Source organism: Callospermophilus lateralis, chromosome 2, assembly GCF_048772815.1.
Source record: "Callospermophilus lateralis isolate mCalLat2 chromosome 2, mCalLat2.hap1, whole genome shotgun sequence".
NCBI lineage: Eukaryota > Metazoa > Chordata > Mammalia > Rodentia > Sciuridae > Callospermophilus > Callospermophilus lateralis.
In genome coordinates this window covers 124,609,435-124,631,784 of record NC_135306.1, presented here as the reverse complement: position 1 = coordinate 124,631,784, position 22,350 = coordinate 124,609,435, and the positions used below count along the sequence as shown (strand labels likewise).

General features: G+C 37.0%; 1 protein-coding gene across 1 annotated transcript in view; it reads left to right on the top strand.

Moving 5' to 3' along the window:
• The first annotated feature begins 298 nt into the window (after window positions 1-298).
• The window catches only part of Cep126 (centrosomal protein 126), a 101,818-nt gene continuing 79,766 nt past the window's right edge, over window positions 299-22,350 (top strand). The window contains exons 1-2 of the mRNA XM_076841923.2: window positions 299-426; window positions 8,240-8,359. Coding sequence (XP_076698038.2) covers window positions 299-426; window positions 8,240-8,359 — 248 coding nt within the window. The remainder of the gene's footprint in view (window positions 427-8,239; window positions 8,360-22,350) is intronic.

The window sequence follows — 22,350 nt, the reverse complement described above, 5'->3', positions numbered from 1 at the left end:
CCCTGGTTTCCGTCGCGAAGGACGCGGCGTCCGTTGGTTGTCAAGATGGCAACGGCGGGGTCTCTGCCACCACCTCTGCTATTGCCAAGAAAGGACGCCGCCGTCGCAGCTGCAGTTGCCACCACAGTCACCAACGCCGCTGCGCGGGAGCCAGGGCTGCCGCGACCAACCCTCCAGCGCCCGTGACGCGAGGCCTGAGAGACGGATTGTAGGGAGGGGCCGAGGAGAAGAGCTGGAAGCCCGAGCCGCCATGAGGGAGGCGCTGGGGGTGAGCCGGGAGGCGGCGCTGAGGTGAAGGATGCTGACCCGGAGGCCTGGAGGCCAGAGCGCGGTCCCTGGTCTGGGCACTGAATCCTCGGACTCGCCGAGCAGAGCACCTGTCAGCCCTCGGGAGAGGGGCGGGCACCATCGACTTGGCGCTTACCTGTATCCTTCCCAGCCTGTGGCTGTCCGGGTAGCGGTGTTCGAAGTGGGGCCCATCTTTTATCCATTAGATTCCCATTACTTCTGACGCAAGGTGATTCAAACTAGCAAGTCATCTTAGTGGAGATATTTGCTTAGCAACTGTCATTTTCGCCCTCTGGACCGAAAATTATGTCATTTATCCTATTCTATAGGCGCTTTCCTTGCCACTGTTTCCCCCACGACCACCCCCATTCTTCAACTTCTTTTCAAATTTTTGTGAATATTTTTTTAAATACATCAACAGTGTAGTCTGTGGGAATAATTTTTTGCCCTCTAGAATTATGCCAGGATGTTCTTACATATTAACCACTTCCTGATTAATAATACTACTTGAAGAGATTGCACAAATAAGTAAAATGCTTTCCTATCCTGAGGAGGCCGTTTTAGCTGTCAATCTAGCACACCCCTAATCTATTTGCCAGAGCTACTAGACCCTATGACAGTTTGGTCATTTGTTTTCCCTCTTAGCCCAGTCGGTTGTCAGAGATGGCAAAGAGGAAATGAGAAGCAAAATTCCTGGACCTTAACAATCTGGACCATTTCAGATTTTCTTGTAAGAATTGGCCCATTTTCGATGTTGCAATTAGATACATTGTAAAAACTTGAAGAAGTGAGTTTGCTTTTCAAAATTATAAACCATGCTTATTCCTTAAGAGAATATGATATTTGGAATTTAACCTTTATGTTCTCAAAGGTCTTTGGTTGGCAGTGATGGTGCTGTGTAATGATCATCTTCATTCTTAGGAAATGGAGTGGCTTCTCTTTCCAAGTTAACCCCTAAGGCTCCCCATTCCCATTTTCTTATACCTGTTTTCTTCCTCTCTTGTCTCCAATTTCTTCCAGGACATTTTTTTTTTATATTCCATTACAGCTTTATGTAATGGAATATAAAAATCAAGTTCAAAACAATTTTTGGGGAGAGTCTGCTTTGTGGCCCACTTTGTTCTAGATTACAGAGATCCAAATCTATGCAGAAAGACTGGTATGTACAAAACTTCACTAATGGTAAAATATCCCCTCTCTGATCATGCTTTCCTCAAACTTCCATCCATTCTCCCTTTTTTTTTTCAATTTATTTTTTAGTTGTAGTTGGACACATCATCTTTATTTTATTTATTTATTTTTATGTGGTGCTAAGGATCGAACCCAGGGCCTCACACATGATAGGTGATCGCTCTACTGCTGAGCCACAATCCCAGCCTTTCCTTTTCTTTAGCCAAGTTCTCAAAACACTAGTCTGCAATAGCAGCTTCTAGTTCTTTAATTTATTCATTATTAATCTCATTGAGTTTGTCTTTTGCCCTTGCTGCTCTAAATTTTCTCAAAAATATAATCTGAAATAAACAGCATTGTCATCTATATGAATATAATTCTTCCTTCTTCAAACTTATTTTCTTGAGCACTGAACACCTATTATACTGTGCCTAATATATCTCTATAAATCAAAATATAGGAAAGCATTGTAAATGGCTGGTATATATAATATATGTTTCTATATATAGAAACATATTGAGATGGAGGGAATCTAGACATAATAAAGATTGTAACACTAAATCAAGACTTTTTTCATAGATAGAGATACACTAATACATCTTTTTATAGTTTATTATTTTGGATGTTTTCTGTGTCTATAATGTTTCCCATTGGATTCCTAATGTACAGTAGTAGGGGCTCAAATTTATTAAATTAATGACTAAATGAAAAGAAAAACAAAAAAGAATCATAATCTTAAAATAAGCAAGTGTAATGGTAAAACTTTTAGGAGTGATTTCAAATATAAAAGCAATACTCAGAGGCCTTCCGGCTTTCTGTTGAAGATGTTCTAACTGGAGTCAGAATTTCCTCTAAAGATTATAAAAGAATAAACCTTATATGATCAAAATTAGCTAAGTTTCTATCATTTGAATCTCTTACAAGAATTCAAATAGAAATAGAATAAAATTTGTTAAGAAAAAGAAAAAAAGACAATAATGAAAAAGTTCACCATTCATACTATGCCTCTTTTTTTAACATTTGAATAAAATCAGGGATATAATTTCTCATTTTTCTGAATGTACAGGTTGCAGAATTACATTGGTCATGCAGTCACGTATATACCCAAGCAATAATAATGTCTATTTTATTCTGCTGTCCTTTCATTCCCCCTCCCTCCCCTCCCATCACTTCTCTCTACCCAATCTAATGTGACCCACTTCTTTTTTTTTCCCTCACATCATCATACCTGTATTACCCCCAGTCCTTACTCTTCCATTTTATCCTAACACCCCACATTTCTTTTTTTTTTTTTTTGCAATTTTGACTTTTTATTTTTTTATTTTTATTTATTTATTTTTTTTTAAATTTTATTTTATTTTTTTATTGGTTATTCAAAACATTACAAAGATTTCAGAATCACATCGGTTATACATCCACATTTTTACATAATACCATAATAGTAACTGTTGTATTCTGCTACCTTTCCTATCCTCTACTATCCCCCCTCCCCTCCCCTCCCATCTTCTCTCTCTACCCCATCTACTGTAATTCATTTCTCTCCTTATTTTTTTCCCATTCCCCTCACAAACTCTTATATGTAATTTTGTATAACAATGAACACCCCACATTTCTGTCTTACTCAGTTTATATCATATTCTTGATCATTTATACATATTCTCTCGCCAACATTCTTTGTTCTTTGCACCCCTATCCTGCTTCAGTCACCCAGAAACTACCATCATCCTGCTTTTCTACGCCTTCATGTGCATAATAAAAATGTTGTTAGAGAAAAGTCATAAGACAACACAGATTGGCACCATGAAAGATTAATTGTTTCCAGATTTACCCGGATAGGAACAGAGTTCTTTTTCCTTTTAATGCCTGCGCCACATCTCTATCTCCTCCCACCACTCTTATAGTGACTACCATAGAACCTAGATTCCATGAACTGCCTCAGGTTTCCTACCAACAAATAACACAAACCCACACACTCCTACCCACCTGTCTTTTTTTCCCACTAAATTGTTTTATTTCTACCCCCCTTATTTTCTTCAATAGCCCTGAATTACAAATTATTCTCTCTGTAATCTTATAATTAATTTTCAACTTCTCTTAATGATCTTCTTTCCCTACAGCCTAAAAACGTGCAGGTTTTGACTATCCTTAAAATCAGGGAAATGAACAATCAAACCTTTCATCATAACATACCTTTTGGCTATGTTCTAGTATTGCCTCTTCTTATTAAACCTCTAAAAATGAATACTCCATGTCTACTATCTCTACCCTGAGTCATATTTTATTCTACATTCCAAAATAAACTCAAGCTGCTAAAAAGGATAAATGTAAAATTATAAAAGAAAATATTTTTATTGTTTGAAGTTACAGTAGTTTTATCTTTGTAAGGGAAAGAATAAATTTCAAAAGAAAAATATTTTAGAGCTAATGTTAATTTAAAACTTTAGGGAGAGGGGGCTGGGGATGTGGCTCAAGTGGTAGCGCGCTCGCCTGGCATGCGTGTGGCCCGGGTTCAATCCTCAACACCACATACAAACAAAGATGTTGTGTCCGCAAAAAACTAAAAAATAAATATTAAAAATTCTCTCTCTCTCTCTCTCCCTCTCTCACTCTCTCTTTAAAAAAAATAAATAAAAATAAAACTTTAGGGAGAAATTGTATAATAAAACTTGAAATATCTGAGAAAATGCTAGCACTACCTATGATAGAGGATTAATATCTATACTCTTCTAGTTGATTATCAAAACTGATTTTTAAAAATCAGTTTCTCAGATAAAGAACCAAAGACTCTGAACTAATGGTCTTCCAAAGATGAAAATTTAAATTTTTATCAAAATAGAAAACATTCTATTTTGCTAGTGCAGACATAATAAAACTTAATTTGGCACCTTACCTTTCAAAAAAAAAAAAGTCCTACCCTATGCTCATAAAGTATATTTCTAGGAGCATATAAATCCATGAGAAGCCAATTTTTCATTAATGCGTAAAAAGCTATAAAAATAATCAGACCTTTTTTCCTGTTATATTGACCTCAGAGAATTTTCTTCAAGGAAATACTCTAGTTATCTTTTATTAAGCCATTATTATATTTTAAGAACCATGCTAAGCATTGGGTTATAGAAATGTTCAGGAGACACGTGTGAAGTACTTACAAAGTTGTTATCAGGTTATCTGGTGGGAATAAGACAAGGCTTCACAAAAAGGAACTGCTTGAAGTGTCCCTTAAATGTTGAGTAGAGTTAGACAAGTCCGTACCAAGATAGTAGTATGACACATCATGGCTGTTCTCTTAATTACCTTAGTGTGCTGAGCATAAGGTTCATATAGAGAAATGTTGAGAAATTAAGTTGAAAAAAAAAAACAGACCAGATTATAGAGTCCAAGAATTTGAGATTTATCATGAAGATGATAAGGAGATTTGGGAGAACAACAAAGAGTGAGAAAATAATATTTGCATTTAGCTGGCTTCATGAAGTCTCAAATGGAGGATGATCAGTTTAGGAGTAAAATGATTTAAAAGAATATTGAGGTAGTCCAAGCAAGGGATTTAGAGAGACTGAGCAAGGCCAGTGGAAAGAAGAAATAGAATCAAGATAGCTTTAATAAATTTGACAAGAAAATAGGTTGTATGATGAACAGTTATTTGTGATGCTGTTGAGAGCCACAGCAGAAGGGGCCCCAGCAAACTTCCAGCTGCCAGCTGATGATTGGCTCACAGCGGCCCCAGCAAACTTCTAGCTGCAAACTGATTGGCTCCTCTGCGGTGATGCTCATTGGGCTGTTTCCCTGCCCTTTCAGACCACGGAGCTGCTCATTGGGGGACTTTTTTTTGCCCCGCCCAGGCGACCCAGCCAATCAGCCTCAAGAGCAGGAGGAGTGGGGGAGGTGGAGAGGCTTGTGGGAAGCCTGTGGTGGCAGTTGGGCTCTGACGGAATTCCTGAAGAGCTCGCTGGTGCGGAATATGTGTTCTAAAAATAAAGTTCATTCCTGCTTGACAAGTGGCTCATGAATTGTGCCCAGCCAGACTGCGGCATTTGGTGGCCCATACGGGGATCGAACCCGCGACCTGTTATTTGTCTAGCTTGTTCCTTAATTATTTTAAAACGCTTTTGTAAAGTATTAGCATTGACATGGAACTTTTTATGAAAATTTGTAGCTTCTTCTAGTGTAGAGAAAATATGTATGTCATGTGTAGTTTTATCTGCTAAATCATTGCCCAAACTAAGGGCTCCAGGCAATCCTGTATGTGCCCTGATATGTCCTATAAAGAATGGATCTTTTCTGACCCAGATCAGACTTTGTATAGTGGAAAGCAAAGAGAAAACAGTAGAGCAAGGGGAAATCCTACCAGCATCTTCAAGGGATACTATAGCATTAACTATATATTGACTATCGGAAAATAAATACAGAAACTTTAAACATCACAAAAGCTTGTAATACTGCATTAAGCTCTACCTTTTGAGCTATTCCCTCAGAGCCCAACTGCCACCATAGGCTTCCCACAAGCCTCTCCACCTCCCCCACTCCTCCTGCTCTTGAGGCCAATTGGCTGGGTTGCGGGGGCAGAGCCAAAAATAAGTCCCCCAGTGAGCAGCTCCGTGGTCTGAAAGGGCAGGGAAACAACCCAGTGAGCATCACCGCAGAGGAGCCAATCAGTTTGCAGCTAGAAGTTTGCTGGGGCCGCTGTGAGCCAATCATCAGCTGGCAGCTGGAAGTTTGCTGGGGCCCCTTAGGCTGTGGCTCTCAACAGCTAATATTTTAAACTAATTGGATAAAAACTAAATTGGAACATGGATGGATCCCCATAGTAGTCTTCATTTGGTTTTGTTTTATACTTCTAATGTTAAGCATATAAAAATTGTTGTCATTTAGGTAGATGTTTAGGAATGTTTTTATGGAAACTACCCTTATGATACAGCTTATTAAAAAAATAAAAATTTAACTATTTTTTTAACTCTTGAATACCATATTTTAAAAGATACAAAGGCAGCACATTCTTTATAATTCACCAGACAATAATTACATTATACTATACTATGTACTATACACACACACACACACACACACACACACACACATACACACACACATACACAAACACTATATGTAGTAGAGTTACTTGATTACATTTAAGAATATACAGTTGCAGGTCCATTACAAACATTGCATTTTGTGATTGTTATGTGCTCTTATGAGATTGCAAACATTGAACAGAATTGTCTTTACCAGCAGCATAGACACCCCTGCTTCTCACCTGACCCAAAGCAACTTCTCCCTGCCACCCACACCATGTTCCTCCTGTGTACCCTGAAAAAAGAAAACTGAATTTTCCTCTACTAATGAATTGTGACTTTTAGTAGCCAACTATCTTGTTGAGCTTTGCCTCCTAATAAAGTATTCTGTTAGAGAAGGACAGATATTTCTATAGCATATATTTGTGCTAGCAAAAACCAGATAACCATATTTCCTTCAATTTTTGTCTTATTGTTATAAATCCTTCAAAAGAAATCTTTAAGTAAAAATATCGTGTATGAATGTGTTTGGAGTATTTGTATTGAAGTAGTGCAAAATTGTATAAAAAATGAAGATTAAAAATTATTATGGCCTATTGTAGATGATTAAGTAACAACATAATTAAAAACAAACAAGCTTCAACTTAGCACAAGGTCAAACAACCAATAAACTCTAATAAATATGATTATTTTAAAATTTGTAATAGTTTCTTTATAATATTGATATAAAGCAGTATAGGATACTGAAATTAACATATTTTAAATTAACAAGTCATGTACAGCATAATTTATTGTTAAGCATATTTCTTGTATTCTATATTACCATCAATAGACAGTTTGTAGTACCTTGATTAAACAGATCTCTTAAAGAGAATTTTGAACTTCAATTTTTTGGGAAAAATATTTTAAACAGTTATTAATTATAAAGGAAAGAAAGAAAGAAAAAAGACAAGTAGACATGCCCTGTAATCTATAACTTCAATGTAATTTCACAAACATCTATATCTAATGATGCACTGAATGGTTGAGTATAATTCAATGACCATTTTTTTATAAATATTGTGACATTTGATTAAGATACTTCATAATGACAGTCAAAATGCAATTAGGAAACCAATTAACCATATCAATACAACTTATGTAAAGAAAGTTTAACTCATATATTACAAATGAATGAATGATTAAGATAACCAACTTCCATTTCTTGTCTAGAAAATTTCCAGATAAACAGATGGTTATGCATGTCATCTTGGTGGCTTTTTTCATAATCTAAAAGTAAATCACTAAGGTAAATAACCATATTCCCTAACATTCCAAGTATACTGATATTTTATTCTCTAATGTTTGAATATTACTTTCATACTACAGATTAAAGAATCTGTTAAAGCTTTTAATTCATCTACTTTCTATTAGTGAAATCAACCTTCTTTCATTTTTCTTATATACATGCCTAAGAAGACAACTTGTTAGTAAGTACTCAAATATCTGTGTAATAAATGAAAATATACAGTCCCCTTAACTGAGCTCCATGAATTCAAAGAGAGATTTATTTCCCCCTAAAGTAAGTAAAGTATATCTTAAATTCTAAACCAAGTCAGAATTTTTATATAAAATATATTGGGATCATATACTAACACTAATGTGTACACATACTAATTGTTCCCCCAAAACATCACTACATCATAAGCATGAGGCTATAAATATATTTATCATACTCCTGACACTGCTCCTCTAAAGACAAATTGTTGTTCTTAACTTAAGGCTGTCATTAGAGATATGAAAATCCACCTAGAGAAAAATTTAGAAGAAGAGCGCCAAATATTACTGCAGCAACAAAAAATATGTAGAAATCGAGCACGTAAATATTTTTTGGAGTCAAACCGGAGGAAAAAGTAAGTAACTTGAAGAAATTCAAGGTCAATATCAATTAATAGTAGAGACAAAGTTATGAGAGTGCTTTATCTGTAAAACGCTGATCAAGATTTTTGTGACTTTGTAAATTTTATTATTGTTTTCCACCTAAAGTACAAATATAGTAATATATTGCCTAGTTCACTGACTTGTGACTTTTTTTTTACAATCTTTTTTTGTGATAGAACAGTTTATTACAGTGTCCTGTACACTTCTTAAAATAACTATAAAATATCTTTTTTATTTTTTGTATCATTTCATGATGAATTAAAAGATTAGTGATTATAGCTGGGCAAAGTAGCAAATACCTGTAGTCCTAGCTACTCCAGAAGATGAGGCAGGAGGATCACAAGTTCAAAACCAGCCTGGGCAATTTATGCAGACTTCATCTCAAAAGTAAAGTAAACAAAAGTCTGGGGATATAACAGTGGTAGAGTGCTTGCCTAGTATGCAGAGGCCCTGGTCTATCCCAAGTAACACCAAATTAATAAAGAAAGAAAGAAGAAGAAGAAAGGAAGGAAGGAAGAAAGGAAATAAGGAAGGAAGGAGGGAGAAAAAGAAGGAAGGAAAGAAGGAAGAAAGAAAAGCAGAAGATCTGCAATTATTACTTAGTTTCTAATAGAATCTAATTTGATTTTACTCATTATTCACTTCATATAGTTTTCCTGTATGTGCTGTGCTCCCTTATTCATTCTTTTGTAAAAATGGGAAATGTGAATAATGGTAAATAGATGTGATAGATTTTTGTAATGATTGCCAAAAAAAAAAAAAGCTTTCTCATGGAACTAAAACTTTCTCATGAAAATTAAAATAAAGTGATAATGTGGACTACTCAAACATTTGCTTAACATTTTAAGGATTTTTGTAATTACTAGATTTTTTTAAAGATAGATGGACCATTATTTATTGTTGTTTTTGCTGCTTTATTCATTTTCTTATAATACGTGAAGGGCAGAAAATCCCTAGTTTATTAGCTACATCATTGGGCATATGCTGCAAATCCCAGTTGGGGAATACAAAATTGTTTACCTGTAATTTTTTTCTGACATTCTGTTTCTCTTTAGATTAACTCTTCCTTGGTCCAACACTGTTTAAATGATTCAATGAAGCTTCTTGTCTTTGTTTTGTATGCATGTGTTTTTTTTATCGCCTATATTTTGGTTCTTAAAGCCTGTAAAAGGCACATGACAGGTGTTCAATAAAGATGGTTATAGATAGTCATCTAAATTCATGCTGTCCACTCACACAGTGTATTTATATGACTTTTTTAAGTATTTTTTTTTCTTCAGGCAGGGGTACTCTCCATCTGCTATTTTGCCAGTGTTGTGTCCCCAGCAGTAGTCCAAGTAAAACATCCTAGCATCATATGCTCTTTATTTCCATTGGTTAATTAAAATCATGTTTATTTTCTTCTTATTTACTATTTTCTTGCCCTTCTGTTAGCCAATAGTTTTTTTGCATGTATGTTTTTGTCACTTTCTCATTTTCCTTTTTCTCAATCAATATCTATAGTCAGTCCCCTCTGTTTCCTTCTATTGGCTTTCTCCCTTTATCTTTCTGCTCCCATAAGTACTGATTACCTTTCAGGCCTGTTATGTAACTGGCATCTTGGACCATTACTTTATTGCTGGAGTACATCCTAAAGGTACTTTATAATATGCTGTCTTGTAGACCACGTAATTTTAAGGTTTGCACAAAGGAAATAAATTAACTTGTTTCCTACTTGTTTTCAGTCCACTACTCAGAACTACCTTTTGGTAAACAAGTGAATGGAAATTTATTCACCCAACATACATAGTTAATTGCATACCAATGATTCAACATTATGTCAGAAGAACTTATTTTGTTAATCTATTTCTATTAAATTTTAGACAATAGTAATAATCTTATTTAATTCAACTCATGAAGAAAAGAAATCGAAATAAAATTTTAAGAAGGGACCTAATGGGAGACTTTATATAGTTTTAAAACACTATAATATGAGCACATAAACCTAGAAGTTCAGATGCTGAGACAGAATTTTTATTTAATTAAGTAGCAAAATAACAAAGACAATGACCAAATTGGAAAAATTACCCAAAGAACAAGTGAGAAAACTACAAATTAATACATGAAGGACAAGTACTTTGTAGGAGTCACTAAAATATATAATTAAGAAAAAATACATAAATATCCTAAAAGCAGAAATAATTAGAGAATTTTAAAAATTAATTATATGGGGAACATGAAGTATGGGGTGGCTTCATTATCCATCTGTGAGAATGATGGAGTTTAGCATTTCCCCTAAAGCATGATTTATATTTTAGCTTATTATAGCAAAGGGATAGAGGATAAACTGTAGAAGATGAACTGAAAGCACAGACGGGAGCAAATTGTTACACAGAAAGCTATTATAATTATCTAGGCAAGAAAAATGTATATGGAAATGGGGTTGGGATTAAGTAAGTAAGGAGTCAAGGATCAATCATAGGTGATGCATGGAGAGAATTGTCAGAATTGGAATACATTTATTTATTTATTTGTTCCATTAAAAAAAGAAGAAGAAGAAGTTTTATTGCTTTGCTAGCAAAGGAGAAACAGGGGATTCCTGTCCCAAAGTCTGTGATTCTGCCCATGAGGGGGAATAAAGGGTTTTTAAAGATTCAAAGGCTACATTTTAGTTGTTCTCTGACAAAAGTTGTTATTATTATTCATTTGTTAATTTGGGAGATAATCATATCTTCTGGTGCTATCTGTAACTCCCACGCCAGATTAGGGACTCGGAGATTAGAGGGGGAAAAAATTAGGGAGTGGGGAAGGAGAGAGGAAAAAAATGTCCATTTAAAAAATAATTCACAGATCAGTTCAAATGACTCCCTCTCTTATAGTAACCAATCACCCCTACCCAACTTGTTCCTGTCAGTGAATGTGCTAATCATGTTTTAGAGTTGTTTTATGATTTTCCCATGGTGTGTGATGATTTGCTAAGAGATGCTATGATGTATGTGAAGTCCCTGCCTTTCCCAAAGAGTGTATAAAACTGCTGCAAACCCTGGGCTCGGGGCCTCTCAGCATCACCAATTGCTGTGTGCACGCAGAGGACCAAGCTAGCTCACAATAAACACCTCTTTGCTGCTTAAAAATAAATAAATAAATAAATAGAATAAAAATAAATAAGTCACAGGAGCAGGGCAGCAAGGACTACATTTAAAGCATAAAGTGGACCACTGTTACATTTCCCCACTATCAATTTCTATATTCCATTTCTATGGAACAATTGGTGATGATGTCTCTAAGCTCTTCCTACTAAGAGAAAAGTTAGGGGGAAGTGACCCAAATTCCTTGTTCTCTATTAGGTGGGGTATGGACAGTTAAAGGTTTTTAGCATCAGGACAGTCCAGAGGCCCATGGTGGTAGTTGGCAGGTAAGTAGACAAGGCATATGTAGGGCAGGGATCATGCTAGACTATAAACGAGAGGAAAGCATTACTATTTTTGTAAACAAAAATAGCACAAAAGCAATTAATATTTCAGTCAGTCTCTGAAAACCATGAAGACAGTATAACTTAGTAAATCTTAAGGTAGGATCCAATGTACAAGGGATGTAGTTTTTCTACGTACTCACTAATGTTGGTGTTATCATTGTTTTTTATTATTATTCTAGGCATTATGATAAGTTTGAGGTTGTGTTAGTCAACTTTTATTTGCTGTGACCAAAATTCCTGACAAGAACAACTTAGAGGAAGAAAAGTTTATTTTGGCTCATGATTTCAAGGGTTCAGTTCATGGATGCTGAAACCCATTGCTCTGGGCCCAGAGTACGGCAGAACATCATGGTAAAAGGATGTGGCAGAGGAAAGCTGCTTAGCTCATGAAAGATAGTAAGCAGAAAGAGAGCAGGAGGAGTTAGGGACAAAATATATAATCCCCAAGGCATGCCTTACCTGCCTACAGTAACCAACCAGTAACCCATTCTAATTATTGATCCATCAAGTGGATTAATCCATTGATTAGAATATGATTCTCATAACTTAATCATTTTATCTTCTGCATTAATACAGGAGACTTGAGGCTGGGGGGACACTTCATATCTGAGCTATAATAACAGTAATTGTGGTTTTAATTCACATTTCCATTTGGCTAATAATGTTTTGTGTTTGGGCATTTTCCTTTCCAGCTAAGGGTCATTTTTTACTTTTCATTTATTTTCTAGTCAAGGAAAAGACAATCATTTGGAAAATAAGATTTTCTTTTTTGTGGGGTGGGGTTACTAGGGATTGAACCCAGGAGCACTTAATCACTGAGCCATATCCCCATCCGTTTTTTAAAAAAATATTTCATTTAGAACCAACCTAGATGTCCTTCAGTAGATGAATGGATAAAGAAAATGTGGCATATATACACAATGGAATGTTACTCAGCAATACTAGAGAATAAAATCATGGTATTTGCAGGTAAATGGATAGAGTTGGAGAATATAATGCTAAGTGAAGTCAGCCAATCCCTAAAAAACAAATGTCAAATATTTTCTCTGATATAAGGAGGCTGATTCATAGTGGGGTTGGGAGGGGGAGCTTGGGAAGATTAGACGAACTCTAGATAGGGCAGAGGGAAAGGAAGGGAAGGGAGGGAGCAAGGGGGTAAAAAAGATGGTGGAATGAAATGAACATCATTACCCTGAGTACATGTATGAAGACACGAATGATGTAAATATACTTTGTATACAATTAGAGATATGAAAAATTATGTTCTATATGTGTAATATGAATTGTAATGCATTCTGCTGTCATATATAACAAATTAGAATAAAAAAATAAAAAACATATATTTCATTTAGAGACAGGGTTTCACTGTTTATGAGTTGCTGAGGCTAGTTTTGAACTCACAATACTCCTGCCTCAGCCTCCCGAGCTGCTGGGATTACAGATGTGCACCACCACACAGTGGAAAATAAGATTTTGCAATATAGATCTTTAGGATTTCAAATAAAATTTTAAGTGTTGACAAGCACAGGACTAATTATGGAACTCAAGTTTTGTTGCTAAGTAATGAAAATTTATAATTATTCTTGGACATAATTTTATTTCTTGTAAGCTGTTGGCACAATTGTTTGAAACATTTTATTTCTAAAAACTATTTTTTCTCCAATTGCATTTTCCATTTGAATGAGTATTTATTCTTATTTTTATTTTTTTAAATTTCTAATTGTCTCAAAATATAGTTGAGTTTTAAAGTTAAATATTATCATATTTCTAGAAAGTTGTGACTACCTAAAACTGAAATGTGGTTTCACCCAGAAAAAATAAATGTGTCGAAAAAGTCAAGCTCTCCAATCTGTGTAAGGTCTTGGGACCTCAGGTATTTTTAATACTATTGCTTAGGTTCTATTATTAAAGAAAACTGTGTGGTGGTGGTTATTTGCAACAGAATAACAACATGCTCCATAGTTGCAGACTCCTGGGAAAACAGAACATGAATGGAACATGAACAGAATATGGCTGTCATTTAATGAGGTGGCTCACTGAACCAAAGTGTGCTGCATGTTTCATGAGGCACAGCTGCACATGTTGAACAGATCCTTTGGAAGCTGCCAAGGCATACTGTTTTTTTCTGTCCAAAAGACTAATTCAAGGGTTAATGGGAAGCCATAACATACTCTTTCAAGCCTGAATTCTACAATGGTAGAGAAGCCAAATTTCTCATTTATACCACCTGTTCCTTCTATTCCCATATCATTTATCACATTGCTTGGCACCTAATAGGTACAAAAGGAACTCAGTAAATCATCACTGAGTAAGGAAGGAATTATAGTAATCATCATTATAATTCTTAGAAGTTTGTATTATTAGACTTACCATTGAGTTCAGGAGTGGAAACATCTGCTTATTGGTCACATTCCATCTGAGATGTAATTCGACTCAATTTAGCATGGACTTTATATTATATAATTCTGTAAAATAATGTGTGAAATTATTACTTATTTTAGCCCAGAGAACAGGGCCATATTTGTGGAAAATATGAAATGACAGTGATGGTAATTTCCGAGCAAAATTACTTTTTTTTTTTTTTTTTTTTTGTACTGGGCTTTAAACCCAGGGAAGCTTTGCAAATGAACCACATCCTGAGCTCTTTTTATTTTTTATTTTGAGACAGTGTCTCATTAAGTTGCTTAGGGCCTAACTAAATTGCTGAGGCTGGCTGACTTGTGATCCTCCTGTCTCAGCCTTCCACATATCTGAGATTACAGGCATGTACCATTGTGCTCAGCCTACTTTCATTGATATATCAATGTAAATATCTTAGCTTCAATAGTCTATCATTCCTCATTGCCAAACTTTACTAATGCTATTTTTTCAATTTCTCAAACATACTCAGTTGTTTTTCTTTTTTTCCTTTTACCCAACTCAGGGTATTCACATACTATTTCTTCTTCTAAAGCACCTTTTCCCCCATATTTTTCATGACCGACTTCTGCATACTGAAATTTTTGGCTTATTTGTTTGTCTCCAGAGAAATATTCATCAGGCTGAGTGATGTAGCTTAGTGGTAGTATGTTTGCTTAGCATGCCCAAAGCCATGGGTTCAATCTCTTGCACTGCAAAAATTAAAAAACAGATAAATATTTTGTTTACCTTAGTTAATACAGGTTCCCCTGGTTCACTATCTCAAACTAGAGTTTCACTTATGATAGCAATTCTTTGTTTACTTGGTTTTGTTAGCTTGTCTCATTACATAAGATTTACTACATGGATCATAGCTCTTTTAGTTAATGCTATCTCCCAGCAGATGAATTGTCAAGTAAAAATAGTAAATAACTGCTTTTAAAAGTGTTCTAATTACATTAGAAGTTGCCATATAGTCAAACATTCATTCAAGGATTACTTATTAAACATCTACCAGGTACAAGGCTTTGCAAAAGAACCAGGCATTCAGCCATTAAAATTTCAGTCCCTGCATTTAATGATGACAGCAACAGTTAAAATGCAATTGATTCTTTTTTTTATTGTTGGTTGTTCAAAACATTACATAGTTCTTGATATATCATATTTCACACTTTGATTCAAGTGGGTTATGAACTCCCATTTTTACCCCGTATACAGATTGCAGAATCACATCAGTTACACTTCCATTGATTTATATATTGCCATACTAGTGTCTGTTGTATTCTGCTGCCTTTCATATCTTATATTATCCCCCCTCCCCTCCCCTCCTCTCCCCTCTTCTCTCTCTACCCCCTCTACTGCAGTTCATATCTCCCCCTTGTATTATTTTTCCCTTTCCCCTCGCTTCCTCTTGTATGTAATTTTGTATAACCCTGAGGGTCTCCTTCCATTTCCATGCAATTTCCCTTCTCCCTCCCTTTCCCTCCCACCTCTCATCCCTGTTTAATGTTAATCTTCTTCTCATGCTCTTCGTCCCTACTCTGTTCTTAGTTACTCTCCTTATATCAAAGAAGACATTTGGCATTTGTTTTTTAGGGATTGGCTGGCTTCACTTAGCATAATCTGCTCTAATGCCATCCATTTCCCTCCAAATTCTATCATTTTGTCATTTTTTAATGCAGAGTAATACTCCATTGTGTATAAATGCCACATTTTTTTTATCCATTCGTCTATTGAAGGGCATCTAGGTTGGTTCCACAGTCTTGTTATTGTGAATTGTGCTGCTATGAACATCGATGTAGCAGTGTCCCTGTGGCATGCTATTTTTAGGTCTTTAGGGAATAGACCGAGAAGGGGAATAGCTGGGTCAAATGGTGGTTCCATTCCCAGCTTTCCAAGAAATCTCCATACTGCTTTCCAGATTGGCTGCACCAACTTGCAGTCCCACCAACAATGAACAAGTGTACCCTTTTCCCCACATCCTCGCCAGCACTTGTTGTTGTTTGACTTCATAATGGCTGCCAATCTTACTGGAGTGAGATGGTATCTTAGGGTGGTTTTGATTTGCATTTCTCTGACTGCTAGAGATGGTGAGCATTTTTTCATGTACTTGTTGATTGATTGTATGTCCTCCTCTAAGAAGTGTCTGTTCAGGTCCTTGGCCCATTTGTTGATTGGGTTATTTGTTATCTTGTTGTCTAATTTTTTGAGTTCTTTGTATACTCTGGATATTAGGGCTCTATCTGAAGTGTGAGGAGTAAAGATTTGTTCCCAGGATGTAGGCTCCCTATTTACCTCTCTTATTGTTTCTTTTGCTGAGAAAAAACTTTTTAGTTTGAGTAAGTCCCATTTGTTGATTCTAGTTATTAACTCTTGTGCTATGAGTGTCCTATTGAGGAATTTGGAGCCCGACCCCACAATATGTAGATCGTAGCCAACTTTTTCTTCTATCAGACGCCGTGTCTCTGATTTGATATCAAGCTCCTTGATCCATTTTGAGTTAACTTTTGTGCATGGCGAGAGAAAGGGATTCAGTTTCATTTTGTTGCATATGGATTTCCAGTTTTCCCAGCACCATTTGTTGAAGATGCTATCTTTCCTCCATTGCATGCTTTTAGCCCCTTTATCAAATATAAGATAGTTGTAGTTTTGTGGATTGGTTTCTGTGTCCTCTATTCTGTACCATTGGTCCACCTGCCTGTTTTGGTACCAGTACCATGCTGTTTTTGTTACTATTGCTCTGTAGTATAGTTTGAAGTCTGGTATCGCTATACCGCCTGATTCACACTTCCTGTTTAGCATTGTTTTTGCTATTCTGGGTCTTTTATTTTTCCATATGAATTTCATGATTGCTTTCTTTATTTCTATAAGAAATGCCATTGGGATTTTGATTGGCATTGCATTAAACCTATAGAGAACTTTTGGTAATATCGCCATTTTGATGATGTTAGTTCTGCCTATTCATGAACAGGATATATTTTTCCATCTTCTAAGATCTTCTTCTATTTCTCTCTTTAGGGTTCTGTAGTTTTCATTGTATAAGTCTTTCACCTCTTTTGTTAGGTTGATTCCCAAGTATTTTATTTTTTTGAGGATATTGTGAAAGGAGTGGTTGTCCTCATTTCCATTTCAGAGGATTTGTCACTGATATACAGGAATGCCTTTGATTTATACGTGTTGATTTTATATCCTGCCACTTTGCTGAATTCATTTATTAGCTCTAATAGTTTCTTTGTAGACCCTTTTGGGTCTGCTAGGTATAGAATCATGTCATCTGCAAATAGTGACAATTTAAGTTCTTCTTTTCCTATTTTTATGCCTTTAATTTCTTTCGTCTGTCTAATTGCTCTGGCCAGTGTTTCAAGAACTATGTTGAACAGAAGTGGTGAGAGAAGGAAACCCTGTCTTGTTCCAGATTTTAGAGGGAATGCCTTCAGTTTTTCTCCATTCAGAATGATGCTAGCCTGAGGCTTAGCATAGATTGCTTTTACACTGTTGAGGTAAGTTCCTGTTATCCCTAGTTTTTCTAGCGTTTTGAACATAAAGGGATGCTGTACTTTGTCGAATGCTTTTTCTGCATCTATCGAGATGGTCATATGGTTCTTATTTTTAAGTCTATTGATGTGATGAATAACATTTATTGATTTCCGTATATTGAACCAGCCTTGCATCCCAGGGATGAATCCTACTTGATCATGGTGCACAATTTTTTTGATATGTTTTTGAATCCGATTCGCCAGAATTTTATTGAGGATTTTTTCATCTAGGTTCATTAGAGATATTGGTCTGTAGTTTTCTTTCTTTGAAGTGTCTTTGTCTGGTTTAGGAATCAGGGTGATGTTGGCCTCATAGAATGAATTTGGAAGTTCTCCCTCTTTTTCTATTTCCTGAAATAGCTTGAAAAGTTTTGGTATTAGTTCCTCTTTAAAGGTTTTGTAAAACTCTGCTGTATACCCATCCGGTCCTGGGCTTTTCTTGGTTGGTAGTCTTTTGATGGTTTCTTCTATTTCCTCAATTGATATTGGTCTGTTTAGGTTGTCTATATCCTCCTGACTCAATCTGGGCAGGTCATATGACTTAAGAAATTTATCGATGCCTTCACTATCTTCTATTTTATTGGAGTATAAGGATTCAAAATAGTTTCTGATTATCTTCTGTATTTCTGAAGTGTCTGTTGTGATATTGCTTTTTTCATCCCGTATGCTAGTAATTTGATTTCTCTCTCTTCTTCTCTTCGTTAGCATGGCTAAGGGTCTGTCGATTTTATTTATTTTTTCAAAGAACCAACTTTTAGTTTTGTCAATCTTTTCAATTGTTTCTTTTGTTTCAATTTCGTTGATTTCCGCTCTGATTTTAATTATTTCTTGCCTTCTACTTCTTTTGCTGTTGTTTTGCTCTTCTTTTTCTAGGATTTTGAGATGAAGTCTGAGATCATTTTTTTTGTTGGTTTTTTCTTTTTTTAAGGAACGAACTCCAAGCAATGAATTTTCCTCTTAGAACTGTTTTCAATGTGTCCCATAGATTCCGATATGTTGTGTCTGTGTTTTCATTTATCTCTAAGAATTTTTTAATTTCCTCCTTGATGTCCTCTATAACCCATTGATCATTCAGTAACCTATTGTTCATTCTCCAAGTGATGCATGATTTTTCCTTCCTTCTTTTATCGTTGATTTTCAGTTTCATTCCATTATGATCAGATAAGATGCATGGTATTATATCTACTCCTTTATATTGTCTAAGAGTTGCCCTGTGACATAATACATGATCTATTTTTGAGAAGGATCCATGTGCTGCTGAGAAAAAAGTGTAACTGCTTGATGTTGGGTGGTATATTCTATATATATCAATTAAGTCTAGGTTATTAATTGTGTTATTGAGTTCTATAGTTTCCTTATTCAACTTTTGTTTGGAAGATCTGTCCCGTGGGGAGAGAGGTGTGTTGAAGTCTCCCATGATTATTGTATGGTGGTCTATTAGACTCTTGAACTTGAGAAGAGTTTGTTTGATGAACATAGCTGCACCATTGTTTGGGGCATATATATTTATGATTGTTATGTCTTGTTGGTGTATGGTTCCCTTGAGCAGTATGTAGTGTCCCTCTTTATCCCTTTTGATTAACTTTGGCTTGAAATCTATTTTATTTGATATGAGTATGGATACTCCTGCTTGTTTCCGAAGTCCATATGAGTGATATGATTTTCCCAACCTTTCACCTTCAGTCTATGTATGTCTTTTCCTATCAAATGTGTCTCCTGTAGGCAGCATATTGTTGGGTCTTGTTTTGTGATCCATTCTACTAGCCTGTGTCTCTTAATTGGTGAGTTTAAGCCATTAACATTTAGGGTTATTATTGAGATATGGGTTGTTCTTCCAGCCATATTTGTTTATTTATGTTACTAAACATGGTTTGTTTTCCTTTTTGATTATTTTTCCGCCCTTTACTGTCCTACCTCCCACTATTGGTTTTCATTGTTATTTTCCATTTCCTCTTCCTGTAATGTTTTGCCGAGGATGTTTTGAAGACATGGTTTTCTAGCTGCAAATTCTTTTAACTTTTGTTTATCGTGGAAGGTTTTAATTTCATCTTCCATCCTGAAGCTTAATTTCGCTGGATACACGATTCTTGGTTGGAACCCATTTTCTTTCAGTGTTTGAAATATGTTATTCCAGGATCTTCTAGCTCTCAGAGTCTGTGTTCAAAGATCAGCTGTTATCTTGATTGGTTTACCCCTAAATGTAATCTGCTTCCTTTCTCTTGTAGCTTTTAAAAATCTCTCCTTATTCTGTATGTTGGGCATCTTCATTATAATGTGTCTAGGTGTGGATCTCTTATGATTTTGCACATTCGGCGTCCTGTAGGCTTCTAGGATTTGGGATTCTGTCTCATTCTTCAAGTCTGGGAAGTTTTCTTGTATTATTTCATTGAATAGATTGCTCATTCCTTTGGTTTGGACCTCTATACCTTCCTGTATCCCAATGACTCTTAAGTTTGGTCTCTTTATATTATCCCATATTTCTTGGATGTTCTGCTCATGGTTTCTTAACAGTCTTGCTGAGCTGTCTGTGTTCTTTTCAATTTGAAATACTTTGTCTTCATTGTCTGATGTTCTATCTTCTAAGTGTCCTACTCTGCTGGTAGTATTCTCAATTGAGTTTTTAAGTTGGTTTATTGCTTTCTGCATTTCTAGGATTTCTGTTTGTTCGTTTTTTATTACCTCTATCTCCCTGTATAGTTGATCTTTTGCTTCTTGGATTTGTTTATGTAATACATTGTCGAAGTGGTCGAAGTGATCTTTGATTGTCTGATTTTGCTGTCTAATGTCTTCCTTGAGACTCCAGATCATCTGCAGCATGTATATCCTGAATTCTTTATCTGACATTCCATCTGCTGTAGCTATTACCTCTTCTAAAGTTGAGTTGACCTGCATTGCTTGTGGTCCTTTCTTTCCTTGTCTTTTCATATTGCTCGTGTTTCTTTCTGCTTTGTGAAACTGTTGTGTTTTTGAAATTTTCCCCCTATATATTTATATTGCTCTTGTATAGTTGAAAAGTCTCCCTTGCAGGGGCGGGCAATGGCTCTGCTCCTCCTCCAATTGGGGTGATCTGTCTACCAGGCTGGCGGGCCGCTGGGACTGTTCTGCTGGTTGGTCGCAGGTCTGCCTACCTTGGAGGCGCGGGCAGCAGCTCTGCTCTGCCCCTCCTCCAATTGGTGTGACGTGTCTACCACGCCCGCGAACCCCTGGGCCTGTTCTGCCGGTTGGACGCAGGTCTGCCTACCTTGCAGGCGCGGGCAGCGGCTCTGCTCTGCGCCTACTCCAGTTGGGGTGATGTGTCTACCATGCCGGCAGGCCGCTGGGTCTGTTACTCTGGTTGGTCGCAGGTCTGCCTACCTTGCGGGCACGGGCAGCAGCTCTGCTCTGCCCCTATTTCAAATGTGGTGACGTGTCTGCTGCGCCGGCAGGCCGCTAGGCCTGATCTGCCAGTTGGTCACAGGCCTGCCTACCTTGCAGGTGCGGGTGGCGGCTCTGCTCTGCCCCTACTCCAAATGGGGTGATGTGACTGCCACGCCGGCGGGCCGTGGGCCTGTTCCGGGCTCGGGAGGTGGCTCTGCTCTGCCCCTCCTCCAATTGGTGTGACGTGTCTACCACACTGGCAGACCGCTGGGCCTGTTCCGCCGGTCGGTCACAGGTCTGTCTACCTTGCAGGCTCGGGCGGCGGCTCTGCTCTGCCCCTACTCCAAATGGGGTGACGTGACTGCCATGCCAGCGGGTCGCTGGGCCTGTTCCAGCGCGGGCGGCGGCTCTGTTCGGCCCCCACTCCAGTTGGGGTGACGTGATACCACGCCGGCGGGTGGCTGGGCCTGTTCCCGGCGCGGGTGGCGGCTCTGCTCCGCCCCTCTGGCCTCCACAGTATTCAGCAGGACCCGAACCAAGAAGCAGTTTCCGCGGGTTCTTTATTCCTGGGCCAGAGCAGTTCCGGGAGCCAGAATTCGGCCTCTCTGGGCTTGGTGCATGCTCTGACAGGAGCAAGCTCCAAGCAATTGATTCTTTTATTCAACAATTCTACTGTCTGCTAACCCTATAACACTATAGTTCCAAACACAATACTATGTGCTAACATACACACTGTTCTTCTTTGGAGAAATGTCTATTCAAATATTTGCCCATTTTTAAATAAGATTGTTTTGTTGTTGAGTTGTAGGGGCTCCTCATATATTCTGGATAGCTTTCCTTTGCAAATACATAGCTTTCAAACATTTTCTCCCATTTCCTGGGTTGCCTTTTAATCTGTTGTTAGTGTCCTTTGATATTAAAAAAAAAAAAGTTTTTACAACAATAAGTGTTGGTGAGGAAGTGGCGGAAAAGGTACACTCATACACTGCTGGTGGGACTGCAAATTGGTGAGCCAATATGGAAAGCAGTATGGATATTTCTTGGAAAATTGGGAATGGGACCACCATTTGACCCAGTCGTCCCTCTCCTCTGCCTATACCCAAAGCACTTAAAAACAGCATACTACAGGGACATAGCCACATCAGTGTTTATAGCAGCACAATTCACAATAGCTAAAGTGTGGAACCAACCTAGATGCCCTTCAATAGATGAATGGATA